Source organism: Nymphaea colorata, chromosome 1, assembly GCF_008831285.2.
Source record: "Nymphaea colorata isolate Beijing-Zhang1983 chromosome 1, ASM883128v2, whole genome shotgun sequence".
NCBI classification, from domain to species: domain Eukaryota; kingdom Viridiplantae; phylum Streptophyta; class Magnoliopsida; order Nymphaeales; family Nymphaeaceae; genus Nymphaea; species Nymphaea colorata.
In genome coordinates, this window is record NC_045138.2 from 32,990,115 (window position 1) to 33,003,202 (window position 13,088).

Sequence of the window (13,088 nt, forward strand, 5' to 3'; positions counted from 1 at the left end):
CTCGTAAATTCTCCAGTAAACGGGCCCACTTTGCAGAGTCGGGCGAGACTCCCCGACGGACGGATTCTGCGCCGACGGCGTTCACACCGTCCGTTGACTCCTCCATGGAGTCTTCAATTTTGCTGATCTGGATTTGAGATAATTATCCAAACTGCAAGTTAACAATCCCTGCCCGCATCTGCTCTATAAATAGATGCTTCTGCTTCCGTTCCACTTCCGTCTTTCCTACCTCCTTCTTCTTCTGCTTCCTTTTCTCTGATTTCGGCTCTCCGACAAGTGTTTTACAGGAGAACGGGAGATGGCTGGTGGAGGGTTCGCCCACACCGGCGTGGTCAAGGACTACGCCGGGAAGGTCACTCTGTTCGTCGTTTTCACGTGTATCGTGGCCGCCACCGGTGGTCTCATCTTCGGATATGATATCGGGATATCAGGTCCGCCAAATTCATAAGTTTGTTGATTATCTTCTCCAGCTTTCTGACTGTTCATGTTCTCTGCTATTATTCTGGAATTTTGGTGTCTGAAGCCAGCACTTCGTGATTCGTGTAGAGACCTCAGACGATCGAGTGTTCTTCTAACTTCTCTTGTCAGAGAATTTGCTAGTGTTTGTCCGTTTCATATTTCCATGAGCAATTCGGATGAAATTTTCTTGCTCTGTTCATAGTTTGAGGTGGAGGAATAAACATTCAGAGAATAGCGGCTTCCGAAAATTAAATTATTTATTTTTTTTAATCTTTAAGAACGAGTCAGCTTACATCTCTCAAAAGTTCCCCATTTTTTGTCATCTATTTACCTTAATTTTAATTCTGCAGATCAGTTTCTCTAACAGTTTTTCTCATCCGGATTGTAGGTGGAGTGACGTCTATGGATCCATTCCTGAAACGGTTCTTCCCTTCCGTATACAAGAAAATGCAAGAAAACAAGAACACGAACCAATACTGCAAGTTCGACAGCCAGCTTCTTACAACATTCACTTCATCTCTTTACGTTGCCGGTTTGATCGCCTCCTTCTTCGCCTCGACGGTCACTCGTGTTTTCGGGCGAAAGCCGTCAATGCTTTTCGGCGGCATGACTTTTCTGGTCGGTGCGGCCGTCAATGGTGCCGCTAAGGACGTTGCCATGCTCATTATCGGTCGTATCCTTCTGGGTATAGGCGTTGGATTCGCAAATCAGGTGAGAAGGCAACAAAATTTTCTTCCCCTTCGTGCTAGTGTCATCCCTCTTTTCCCTCATTCTGGCGCAGCTTTTCGTTTCTTCCTTTGGACAGTCAGATTAAAAGCCAATAATGTGTTTTCACTGACCGACAAATTCAGAAAAAGTGGTTTCTATTTTTGTTGCTTCGTCTCTGGTGTTCGCTGACTCTTCAAAACACAATTCTTCTGAAACTTTAAATTCCGGCTAAGAGATTATTTGTGAATCTGCTGCTTGTTCCACTTTTTGTTTTTCGTCGGACTCGAAAATGCCTTCCACTTTTAGGGGCTTCGTCCAATCTTCCTTAGTGGGTCCTGTTGTGCCCACCTTTGGCCATTGTTGTTTGAATAATTTTCTCTTTCATTTGTTTGATACGGCAAAGACTTTGAAACGGGCGCAATATTATGGACGACTTTATAGTTTGTACGATTTCCTCAGCTTGTAATTTTCTGGCTCCATAGACATTATTTTCCTCGTGGCTGAATATTTTACCATAGCAAGAATCATCGCATTCTGTTACCGTCGTAATATTTTAAGCTATCCTTGCAGCGATGTTTGATATTTTTGGTTAGGTAAGTAATGCAATGAACAAGTCAACGACTTGTAATTTTTTCTTTTCGAAAGTATCGCTTACCTTTAAAGATAGTCTTCTTCATTTTTAAAGTATTTACTCTTAACCGTCCTTGTCCACCAGTTGATGAACCTATCTTTTTTTTTTTCCTCGTTAAAAACATTGTGTTCAGACCAATTTTTCTCCTCAAAGGACAATATATTCTCCTAACCTAACAGCCTTTTAAATTCTTAACATTGAAGCACACAGTTCATGAATCTTCCATCTGCTATAATAAGAATTATGCGCTCTGGTCTCTTTATGCAAAATAAGTTTATCTTACTTGGAAATGGCACCTTTATATAAAGAAAGAGAGAGATGGTCAAGATTTTTATGATTATTTATCTACCAGCTCTCCTCCCTTCGATATGATTGCTGATGAAGTTACCTACTCTTGCCTTTGACTCTGCAGTCGGTACCAGTCTACCTCTCGGAAATGGCTCCCCCAAAGATCCGAGGGGCACTCAACATCGGCTTCCAACTCTTTATCACAATCGGCATCCTTGTAGCCAACCTCGTCAACTATGGCACCAACAAGATCAAAGCGGGTTGGGGTTGGCGTCTCAGCCTGGCCTTGGCAGCGGTGCCCGCCATCATCATGACCGTTGGTTCCGTCTTCCTCCCGGACACCCCCAACTCTCTCATTGAAAGGGGCCACCACGAAAAGGCCAGACGGATGCTTCAACGCATTCGCGGCACCACTAATGTGGAGGAGGAGTACCAGGACCTCGTTCTCGCTAGCGAGGCCTCCAAACAAGTCAAACACCCCTGGGCTAACATCTTGAAGCGGAAGTACCGGCCGCAATTGGTCATGGCCCTCGCCATCCCCTTCTTCCAGCAGCTCACAGGCATTAACGTGATCATGTTCTATGCTCCTGTGCTGTTCAAGACCATTGGCTTTGGCAGCAATGCCTCGCTCGTGTCCGCTGTCATCACTGGGGGCGTGAACGTCGTGGCTACATTGGTGTCCATTTACTCGGTGGACAAGTATGGAAGACGATTCCTTTTCCTCGAGGGTGGAATCCAGATGTTCATCTGTCAGGTACGTCTTTGGGGACTTCTAATAGTGTGCTATGATGCTTCGTTTGCTGGTACTGACTCCGTGTGGTCAATTGACGAGATCGAAGAACAGATAGAGCATGTTACGTGTTTTAGACTTGTCTTTGGGGCTTTTATTACTGTGTCATGACTTGTAGGTTAGCTTTCAAGGAGCAGGGTTTTATGGCTGCTAGTAAATGGCTTTGTAATGCCTAAGAACATGCAAATACGGATGTCGAATTCGGTTAGAAATTAAAATGTGACAAATTTGATTTCCATCGAGTATTAAACCCTGTTGTTGCTTACAATCCCATCTCTTCAGCTTCCATGTTCTCCTTCATGCACCCTTTATCTCATAACACTATTAACACAATCTCTAAGAAAGCAGAGGACCCGATAGCCTTCTAGAATTACTTGCTGATAACATATCCACTGTCTGACATCATAAATGACAAATCTCGTAAACGACATTCTCATTTTCATCAATTTTCTCTTCTTTCTTTTTCCCATTTTAAAGTGGACTCAGGGTTCTGTGTTCTAATTTTTTTCTTACAGGTGATCATTGGGATCATCCTTGGTGACAAGTTCGGGCTTTCAGGCAAAGGCACCCTGTCCAAGAGCGAGGCCGACCTTGTGGTTTTCTTCATTTGCTTGTACGTCTCTGCCTTTGCCTGGTCCTGGGGTCCCTTGGGATGGCTGGTGCCCAGTGAGATCTTCCCCTTGGAAATCCGTTCAGCAGGTCAGAGTATCAACGTCTCGGTCAACCTCCTCTTCACCTTCGCCATTGCCCAAGCTTTCCTTGCTATGCTCTGCCACTTCAAGTTCGGTCTCTTCTTCTTCTTTGCTGGTTGGGTCCTTATCATGACGACCTTCATCTTCTTCCTGCTGCCTGAAACCAAGAACATCCCAATTGAAGAAATGACCCTTGTGTGGAGGAAACACTGGTTCTGGAAAAGGATCCTCCCTGCTGACGAAGGAGAGGTAGAAATGGAGAAGCCAAAGACAGTAACATAAGACGCTTTAATTGTAAAAGGCGAAATATTGTTAGTAAAAGCATTTTCCTTTTTTTCTTTCTAAGCTGTTTACTATCTTATTGTTACCGAAAAGACTGTTTACAGTCTTTCACTATTCATGTCTTTGATGTGCAAATTACAGTGATTGAAGTTCTGATACTTTTGAACATTTTACTGTTTCAGTTCCTCTGTGTATATAATGGAAATAGCAGTTTCCAATCTGGTATAACTGGAGCACGTTATGTTATCTCGATTTATTTCCTGCAATCTTTAGTTTGGTAACAATGTTGGTGGTTTAATTGGCATGTTGGTTTGCTCTTTCGATCTTCCTTTAGATAGAAATTCGAAAGACTCTCGAAAAGTTGGTATGGAAGCGCGATTATATAATCCCAAAAGAGAAAACAAAGAGATCTATCACATTAGTTTTGCAAGACGGACCTATATTATGTGGCCATTAACTGTTGGCAACAGCCTGGCACATATCGTGGCTGAACTGTGCTAATCTATTCTTTCGATGGAAGTTGATGGGAAAAGTCCGGAGCTACGTTCCGTTCAAAGGATGTGGCAATCCCAATCTCAGAAACTCCTCGCACAGTGGGCAAGTAGCTCCCACCCTCAAACCTTTAATGGCTAAAGCAGCAAATATTGTGGCGGACTGTTTGCTCTTTCCAAGAGAATGCATCAGCCCAACTGATCTTGAACACGTTCTTATAATTAACAGGAAGAAATACCTTCTAGGACAATAGAAGAACAAAAAAAGGTTGTGTTCTAGGGTCACCAACAGCCAAGTGAGTGTTCAGGTGATTAAAAGAAGATGACGACTGAGTTGATCCTACTCTGCCCATGAAGCAAGGAATCCCTCCTTATTGATCAAGGAGTTGGATCAAATTGAAACAACACAACCCTTTTCTGTTCAAGCAATGGTGATCGCAAAATTGTAACTAGGCATGGTAAGTAAACATGTACACCATACACCTGGCCGACGTGCTCAAAAATCAATGTCACCAGTCTGTCCAAAAAAGAGGCGCTAAAATAAAGTATGTGGATCTCATGCAACAATAAAAATAAGGATGAGAAAGTTCATCTTCTTTTCCACATCATTCTTTGGATAAGGCAAACTCTAGAAGAAGGCGATAACCTCAGCTTGTAGCGGTGGAGGACGCGAACTTCCCGTGCAGGAGGTTGAGGATTATCTAAATTCACAAACTTTTCCCGTCCAGAATTCACCATCACGGGTCTCATGAGGCTGTTTTGCTCAATCTTTGGCCTACAGCAAGCCAAAAGTGGCCGGCAAAAAGAAAGCCGAAAGGTCGTCATCTCTTCAAAAAATTAGAGGCTGGAGTTCATATATGCGTTCATCTCTAAAGATCCTGAAGAAAGTGATGATGTAACGCATATTGCGCAATCGACCAAAAGGTTGGAGGAACAACCATCTTGTCACGCTTTTACCATGAAAACGTAAAAGATACATAAGTAGGCAACAACCATTAAACCCTTCGTCGTGCTCACGTTTTGTTGTTTCTCTGTTTTTCACCGTCAAGCCAAATCAGTACTCTTTCATTTGAGAAATTTTAGTTCCATTTTCCTGATTACCTTATACTAAAAAATGATGGTTTTCTTCGTTAGGGTCACGCTTTTTGTGGAGGCTGTCAAATAAAGGTTTCAAGTTTTCCTCGGTTAACTTGAAAGCAGAAAACATGAATCAACTGTAATCATTTTACAATATTATTTTGTGTTTTAGCAATCTTTCTGTTTTTCAAGTAAACGAGAAACCCATTTTAGGCTCTTTTTTAATCATTTTCCTAAACATTACGGCCTTTATAAAGAAAATTGCAGAAAAGCAGTCCTTTTTGAAACTATATATATGAAAAAGGGAATTCCATTATTTCTTATCCCTTTACTTTTTCCAACTTTTAGTTTTTGAACTGCACGCATCCCGTTTTGCGTGCCTTTTGCCGTAAAAGACTTCAATCAGATCTCCTAGCTAGAACAGCTACTACCTTGTCCTTGTGGACGATGAATTTCCGTTTAAAAGTCAGCAAATGCATGCACACCCATTTATTCTCTATACGATAGCACCTAGTGAAATTCAACTGTTTTGGTTCACGCCCTATCAATTACCCTCAGACTGCTCACCTGTGAATGGTCATCATAGATCTGCTCCGATAAGTTTTCTCCTGAAGAACACTTTGATTATCTCATGAAACAATTTGGAAATGAAATACTGATCTTCTTGAAGCCACTTGACCCAGATGTGTTCCTCCCAAACCTCTCTTCTGCTTCGAGCTAGCGACTCTTTTAGCATAAATGGAGAGAACCTCTCTCGAATAATTGCCTCTCAGCTCAATTGAACTTGGTCTAATTTCCTTGGGATCTTATGACTTTTTTTGGAAATAATGTCGCTGTATGCATTTTCACTAGAGCCATTGGACAACTCACAAACTCCCTCAAGCTTCCCAATCAGCCGAACCCTCTAACATCCATGAATTCTACCATTCCATTCTCTCATAATCCATGTTTTTACATTCGGAATTGTAAATTCCATTATCTCATAATCAATGTGTCTTACCTTTTTATTCCTATGGATGTATATGTGTGCAATTCTTGCCATCAGTGAGAATACAATTGTCTTCCTTTCCACTTTGTTTTATGTTCCATTGTTCGTTCGCCAGAAATTAACATGGTATCAGAGTCTCTGTAATCAGAAGAAAGATGAAAAAAGGGCTAGGAATCATGAAACAGACAAAAAACCTAACTTTGCCGACAGATTCAGCAGCCAAAAACACTTCATGTTTGTGGATGGCTCATATGTCAACTTTCTTAACTATTGATTCATGTGGGTGCACGAAAGCTACTGCAAGTCCTCAATTTCATGAATAATTCGTTCAAATGTTGATGGGATAAGTCATATCATCTACAAATGGTAAGTGAATGACAAGTGAAGATGGATCACCATTATCGATTTGGAATGGGAAAATGGATGTTGTGAACGAGATTACCAACGACTTGATCAAGGAGTTGGTAGCTTGTTGGACTAAAGATATGGCAAACGCTAGGTCCTATGTTTCCCACTCATCCTTTAAAGAAAATAATGGTAAGATTGAGTGTCTATCGAACTCGACTAATGAAGAAATACTTTTGTTTTATCCAATGAGTTAACTGCATGCCCCATACTTAATTTAAGGGGCATTCTCGTTTTTTTATTATCTTTGTTTCTATTTTAAATATTTACTTAGAAGAAATCACCTTGAGCATAAAACCCAAAAACGCATGCACAAAGCTGATTATATATTTAGGATCAACAGTTGGAGTGCCCTCAAATAAGGAAAGAAGATACGCTTTTTACCGAACACATAAATAGCATGTTATCTCAATTCATATATATATATTACATGCCCTGCAAATTAAAACAAAAAGCAAAAGCAACCATTTTAACAGAAACGGTGGTACGAGATCTCAAGACGAAACGGAAGTTCTTCGGCTGAGTGAAGAATGAATACCGAATTGCAGTACCACTACCCTTCTTTTCAAGGGGATCGGTCGCCGCCCTAATGGAGATGGAAAGTAAACAAGTCAAGCATCAAAGTACGGTCACATCCGGTAGCAGGCTCCCCACCACTCTCATCCCCCCCTTGGGCGTCTTCCAACTACTCAGGCAGCACTCCAAGGCACAGAAACTTACACAAAAAAAGTTTCAGTAGGAGAAAAATACTAAAAACTAAAACAAATAAATGCAAATAATAATCTGTGTAAATTTTTTTTTTTTTTTCTACCTAATCTCCATATGAGTGACAGGGAGGACAAACCGATGGGTGACGGCCAACAGGAAGGACGGAAGGAGGCAGCCTGTCTCGCTGCGACGGTGGGTCGAGTGTCAACGATGAGAATGAAAGTATGAAACGATTCACACGAACAACTTACAGTCTGACTTCTCGGACCCTCGACGAAATGGAAAACCAGCAGAAATAAAAAATATACTAGCATGCTTTCATGTTCAGACGGTTTAGACAGCACAGGCACCAAAGAGGTCGAATAGACTTACTTGGATTCGATGAACCGTGGCTCTGATACCACCGACGGAATAATCATAGCGGAACGGCGTCTTCGTTAAGCTCTCGGCTGTGCAGTAAGTTTACCACCAACATCGTCTCTAACCCAAGAAGCAGTACCTCTAAACAATAGAAGTGGCTGAGAGGCGTGGGTTGATTCATCAACATTAGATGAATAGAAACGTTTTATTGACCGCCTCTTAGGATTTCCCCAAATCCCAGCTATGGTTATGGCATTGGAGATTTATGGTAAGAATGTAAATAAAAACATTGTTTTAGAAATTTATTTTCTGTCTTGAGAAAGAAATTTACTGTTTATTGTTGCTAAGACCCTTTGAATATGGACCGTCTTACAGACCCCCCACAAGGTGGTGGCAGATGCATTGCCAAGATAATTAGGAAATGAATGAGAACTTTGAAATTTGAAGGTGAAGTAAAGATGGCAAGTGGTTGTAAAGAGCTCTGGCATGTGGTTTCAGTTCAGGTTTCAATCTTTGCTGTTCTATATTTAGGTTATAAGTTCTGAACTTGGGTTCACCTACCAACATGTGAAACTTAGTGACATTTGTTAAAAAAGGCAGCCAATTGTGGAAGTTCAAGATGTTCAAATATTTTTAAACATCATAAAAAAATGGGCAAATGAATTTTTTGCCATTGTTTAGATCTTGCTCAGTCAAGAATCAATTGCGAGGACTAGGTTGTAAAATTGAGATAAGAAGTTAAGATTTTTAAATCTTGTAGATCGTGTGATAGCCTCATATGTCAGATCCAAACCTTGTGTGCGTGCATGTGTGTGAATGACTAAAATGTGAGAAGATTGAAGAAGTTTTGTGCTGATGCTGCCATTTCAGACTGTACATCCAGGCTTTGGGGAGAGGTACTTATCATCTGTGCTGTTTCAAGAGTTAAGAGATGAAGCTGCAGCCTGTTCCAGTGGATTGAAGAAATTAAACATCATATGTACAAGGCTCTCTCTCTCACATTGCCCACATGCGATGCATGTGCTGATGTTAGTAATTCAAAGGCACGAGGTAGAATTCTTTCATGTTGAAGTTATTCTGAATATAAAAAGCTCTGTGATCCTATAATCATTTCAACGGAAAGTAGCTTCCTTTCGCATCAAACCTGCTGGAGGAGGCCTCCCACTTTTAAAGCCATATGGGGTTTAAAAAACACCATGCATGGCGTCTACTAGGACCAGGGGAGTACTGATTGACCAGTCTTCTTCGGAACAAACATGGCGTCTGCAGTGCCAGGTGTCCTCCTCTGTCTCATCAATGGTTTCCGTTATTGCCGTAAAAACGAAAGGCTTCATGGATCATTTAATTTAGTGGCTACTAAAAGTGGTAAACTTACTGTGGCATTGTTTACGTTTTTTTAGTTTTGTGGCTGCCATTTCATGGAGAAATGAAAGTTTCGATATGGCATGTTCATATTTCTATGTATTAGATTTGTACTCATTTCTTGAATCATTTTCAATATATTGGGTTCCAAGACGAAAGAATAACTTTTTTTTTTTTTTACACACATGAGCCGAATAATGTCTCTGTATATTCCAAAAAACGTTAAAAAAAACTTTTTTTTTTTTTCAATTCATTGGCTTTCCAACAATGTCTCCGTATCCATTTTCACTCACAACAGACATTGGACAACTCACAAACTCCCTCAAGTTTCCCAATGAGCCGAATCATCTCACACCCATGAATCCAAGGTTGGTGTGGCAGACGGGCAGGTGGCGTGTGAGGAAAGCCATTCGTCTATGCACTCTGGGTTAAAGGCGTGGTTGCGCTGCGGCAAAAGGCAGAACTTGTCATCGTCGTGGAACTCGGAGAGGCAGACCGCTCACTTGACGGAGCCCTTGAGGCCCTTGATGGCTGATTAGGTGAAAGTGGGGAACGATTCTATCATGCTTGAGTCGAGGCTGCGGTGGACGATGTGGGAGAGACTGAGGTGGGCGTAAAAGGGCAGGTCGCTCGGAGACTCGTTCTCACACAGGCAATTAACCACCCAGATACAGCTAGGAAGACATTCATCTTCCAACTAAGAAGGTGCAGAGACTCTAGACAGATATTGATGAAAGTTAATGCAGCTGCCTTTATGAAGAAGGTGAACGGTTTAACTTTTGGGTTCTCCAAAAGTTCCATCGTTCCAAGACATGTGCCCTATTTTAAATTTCAGTTTTTTGTTTTTAATATGGTCATTATATTTTCAGTTTTCTGTTTTTAATATGTCCATAATGACCATAGTGGAGTTACCAAGAGTCAATGTCATTTATTTTTCAGTTTTTTCTTACATGTATATATATGGCCCTTTGAGTTGGCTAAAGGAGTGAGAGAAAGCATTTCAAGTGTGCTCTAAATTTTTAGTGTTGTGTGCTCTTATCACGTGTCATGCCTTTGTGATCACTTGTAGAAACAAGTGCTCGATTAGTGTGTTGTGTTCTTGTGTTGTGTCATTCACAGGAGCATAAGAAAAGGAAGTGCAGACAGGTCATTCCTTTTGCTAATAGTGGTATCAGAGCATGGTCGATTGTGTTGTCGTGATTGTTGGTAAAAGTGCAAAAGAGAGGCCTGCAAGGTAAAGTCTGCACATAACTTGTTCGACAAAATTTCTGTGAGAAATTTTTGTTCATTATGGCTAATGGCATGTCCACTTCAAATGTTTTTCAATCACTCATACCGGTATTTAGTGGTGATAATTATAGTTTTTGGAGCATAAAAATAAAGACCTTCTTTTTGTCACAAGATCTTTGGGATTTAGTTGAAAATGGTTATATAGAAAGTGCAGAGAGCTCAAAACAAGGAGAAAAGACAGTTGAATCAAGAGAGCAACGGAAGAAGGATTCAAAAGCCTTGCTTGTTCTTCAACAAGCTGTAAGTGAGACTATCTTTCCTCGAATTGCTGGTGCTACTAGTTCAAATGAAGCTTGGACTATTCTCAAGCAAGAATATCATGGTGATAAGAAGGTAATGACAGTGAAACTCCAAATCCTCCGTAAAGAGTTTGAGACATTGTTTATGAAAAACAATGAATCAGTCCAAGATTTTTTTTCAAGAGCTTTCATAATTATAAATGAGATGAAAACCTTTGGAGAGGTTGTTAGCAACCAGAAAATTGTAGAAAAAATATTGAGGAGCTTACCGCTTAAATTTGATCATGTGGTTACGGCTATAGAAGAGTCTAAGGATTTGACTGCATACTCTGCTAATGAATTATTGGGTTTTCTTTTAGCCCATGAACAAAGAATGAACAGGTCAACTGAGAAAAGTGTTGAACAAGCATTCCAAGCTCAAGTCAAGTTGGATGACTTTAGCAAAGAGAGAAAGGGAGCAACTGTACGGAAGAATGCATATCGCGGGCGAGGTAGAGGTAACTATCGTGGACGTGGACGAGGAAGATTTGAGGCAGTCCGAAATAAGTCAGAAGGAGGTGATACTAACAATCAAAAACATGCCCACAAAAACAGGTATTGTGTTTTTTGCAAAAGAAATGGTCATACTGAAGCGTATTGTTGGGATAAAGCAAAACAACAAGCTAATGTAGTGGAAGAGAAAGCAGAAGATGGTAACTAATTTTTTACTCATACAGAGTCAAATGAAAATATTGATCATGTATGGTTTTTAGATCAGTAATCATATGACAGGAAAGAGAGGCTTGTTTTGTGACATTGATGAATCGGTGAAGCAACAAGTTCGACTTGGAGACAACAAAAAGGTGCAAATTGATGGTAAAGGCACAATTGAGATATCAATTAACGGTGGTACTAAAAGGTTGGTACATGATGTTTATTATATACCTGGATTAGCATATAACTTACTAAGCGTTGGACAGTTAGCACAAAAAGGATATTTGATTTCATTTCATGATGATGTATGTGAAATCAAAAAGAAATGTTCTACCATGCCACCTATAATAGTGCACATGACAAAGAACAAAATGTTTCCAATCGAGCTTTCACACTTTGATGCATATGCCTTAGTAGCAGACATGAATAAAGTGTCTAAGTTATGGCACTTAAGATATGAACACTTGCACTACAATGGACTGAAGTTATTGGGGCAGAAAAAATTAGTTGTTGGTTTACCTCATCTTACCAATAATGAAGATATTTGTGAAGCATGTGTGTATGGAAAACAACATCGTCTTCCATTTCCAGTTGGGAAAGCATGGAGAGCAAAAACTCCTTTAGAATTAGTGCATGCTAACATTTGTGGACCAACAAGAACTCCATCTCTGAATAATAGTAGATATTTTTTACTATTCACTGACGATTTTTCTCGCATGAGTTGGGTGTTTTTTCTTGTTGAAAAATCCGAAGCCTTTGACAAATTCAAGGAATTTAAAGTGTTTGCAGAAAAAGAATGTGGGCGACCTATAAAAAAATTTCGTACTGATAGAGGGGGAGAATTTTTGTCAAATGATTTTGACAATTTTTGCAAATTACATGGCATACATAGACAGTTGACAGTAAGAAAAACTCCTCAACAAAATGGAGTAGCTGAAAGAAAAAACCATACAGTGGTAGAGATGGCTCGTAGCATGTTGAATGAGAAGCATCTTTCAAATGAGTTTTGGGCTGAAGCAGTAGCTACAGCTGTGTATCTTCTCAACATATCACCAACCAAAGCAGTCTGCAATATGACTCCATATGAAGCATGGTGGAATAAAAAACCTGATGTAAGTAATTTGAAAGTTTTTGGATGCATTGCCTACTCTCTGCTTGATTCTAGTAGTCGAGACAAAATGAATAAAAAGAGTGAGAAATGTATTTTTGTGGGTTATGGTAATAACTGAAAAGGTTATAGACTATACAATCCAGTAACAAAGTCTTTAATTATTCGGCGTGATATCATTTTTGATGAGAATGGATCATGGGAGTGGACAACAATAGAAGATCAACATATTCCATTTGTTGATTCAACTTCTCACTCAAATGCATCAACGTCAAGTGCTACTCATTCAAAAGAGACCAATTCAGATCATGAAGAAGATGTCGAAATAATTACAGATGAGTCTTCTCCACCAAGAAAGGTACGATCTCTAGATGATATATATGCTTCTTGTTCATTTGCTTTTATGGTAATTGAACCATCATGTTATGAGGAAGCATGTGGTAAAGAAGAATGGGAAAAAGCAATGCAAGAAGAGATCGATACAATTAAGAGAAATGATACATGGCAGCTAGTAGAT

The 13,088-nt window shown here is 40.2% G+C and overlaps 1 protein-coding gene across 1 annotated transcript; it reads left to right on the plus strand.

Moving 5' to 3' along the window:
- Window positions 1-206: 206 nt before the first annotated feature.
- Window positions 207-4,018, plus strand: LOC116259298 (sugar transport protein MST3-like). Its single transcript, XM_031637042.2, has 4 exons — window positions 207-431; window positions 848-1,170; window positions 2,211-2,840; window positions 3,392-4,018. The coding sequence occupies exons 1-4, from the start codon at window positions 299-301 to the stop codon at window positions 3,848-3,850; spliced, it is 1,545 nt and encodes a 514-aa protein (XP_031492902.1). The 5' UTR covers window positions 207-298; the 3' UTR covers window positions 3,851-4,018.
- The last annotated feature ends 9,070 nt before the right edge of the window (window positions 4,019-13,088 follow it).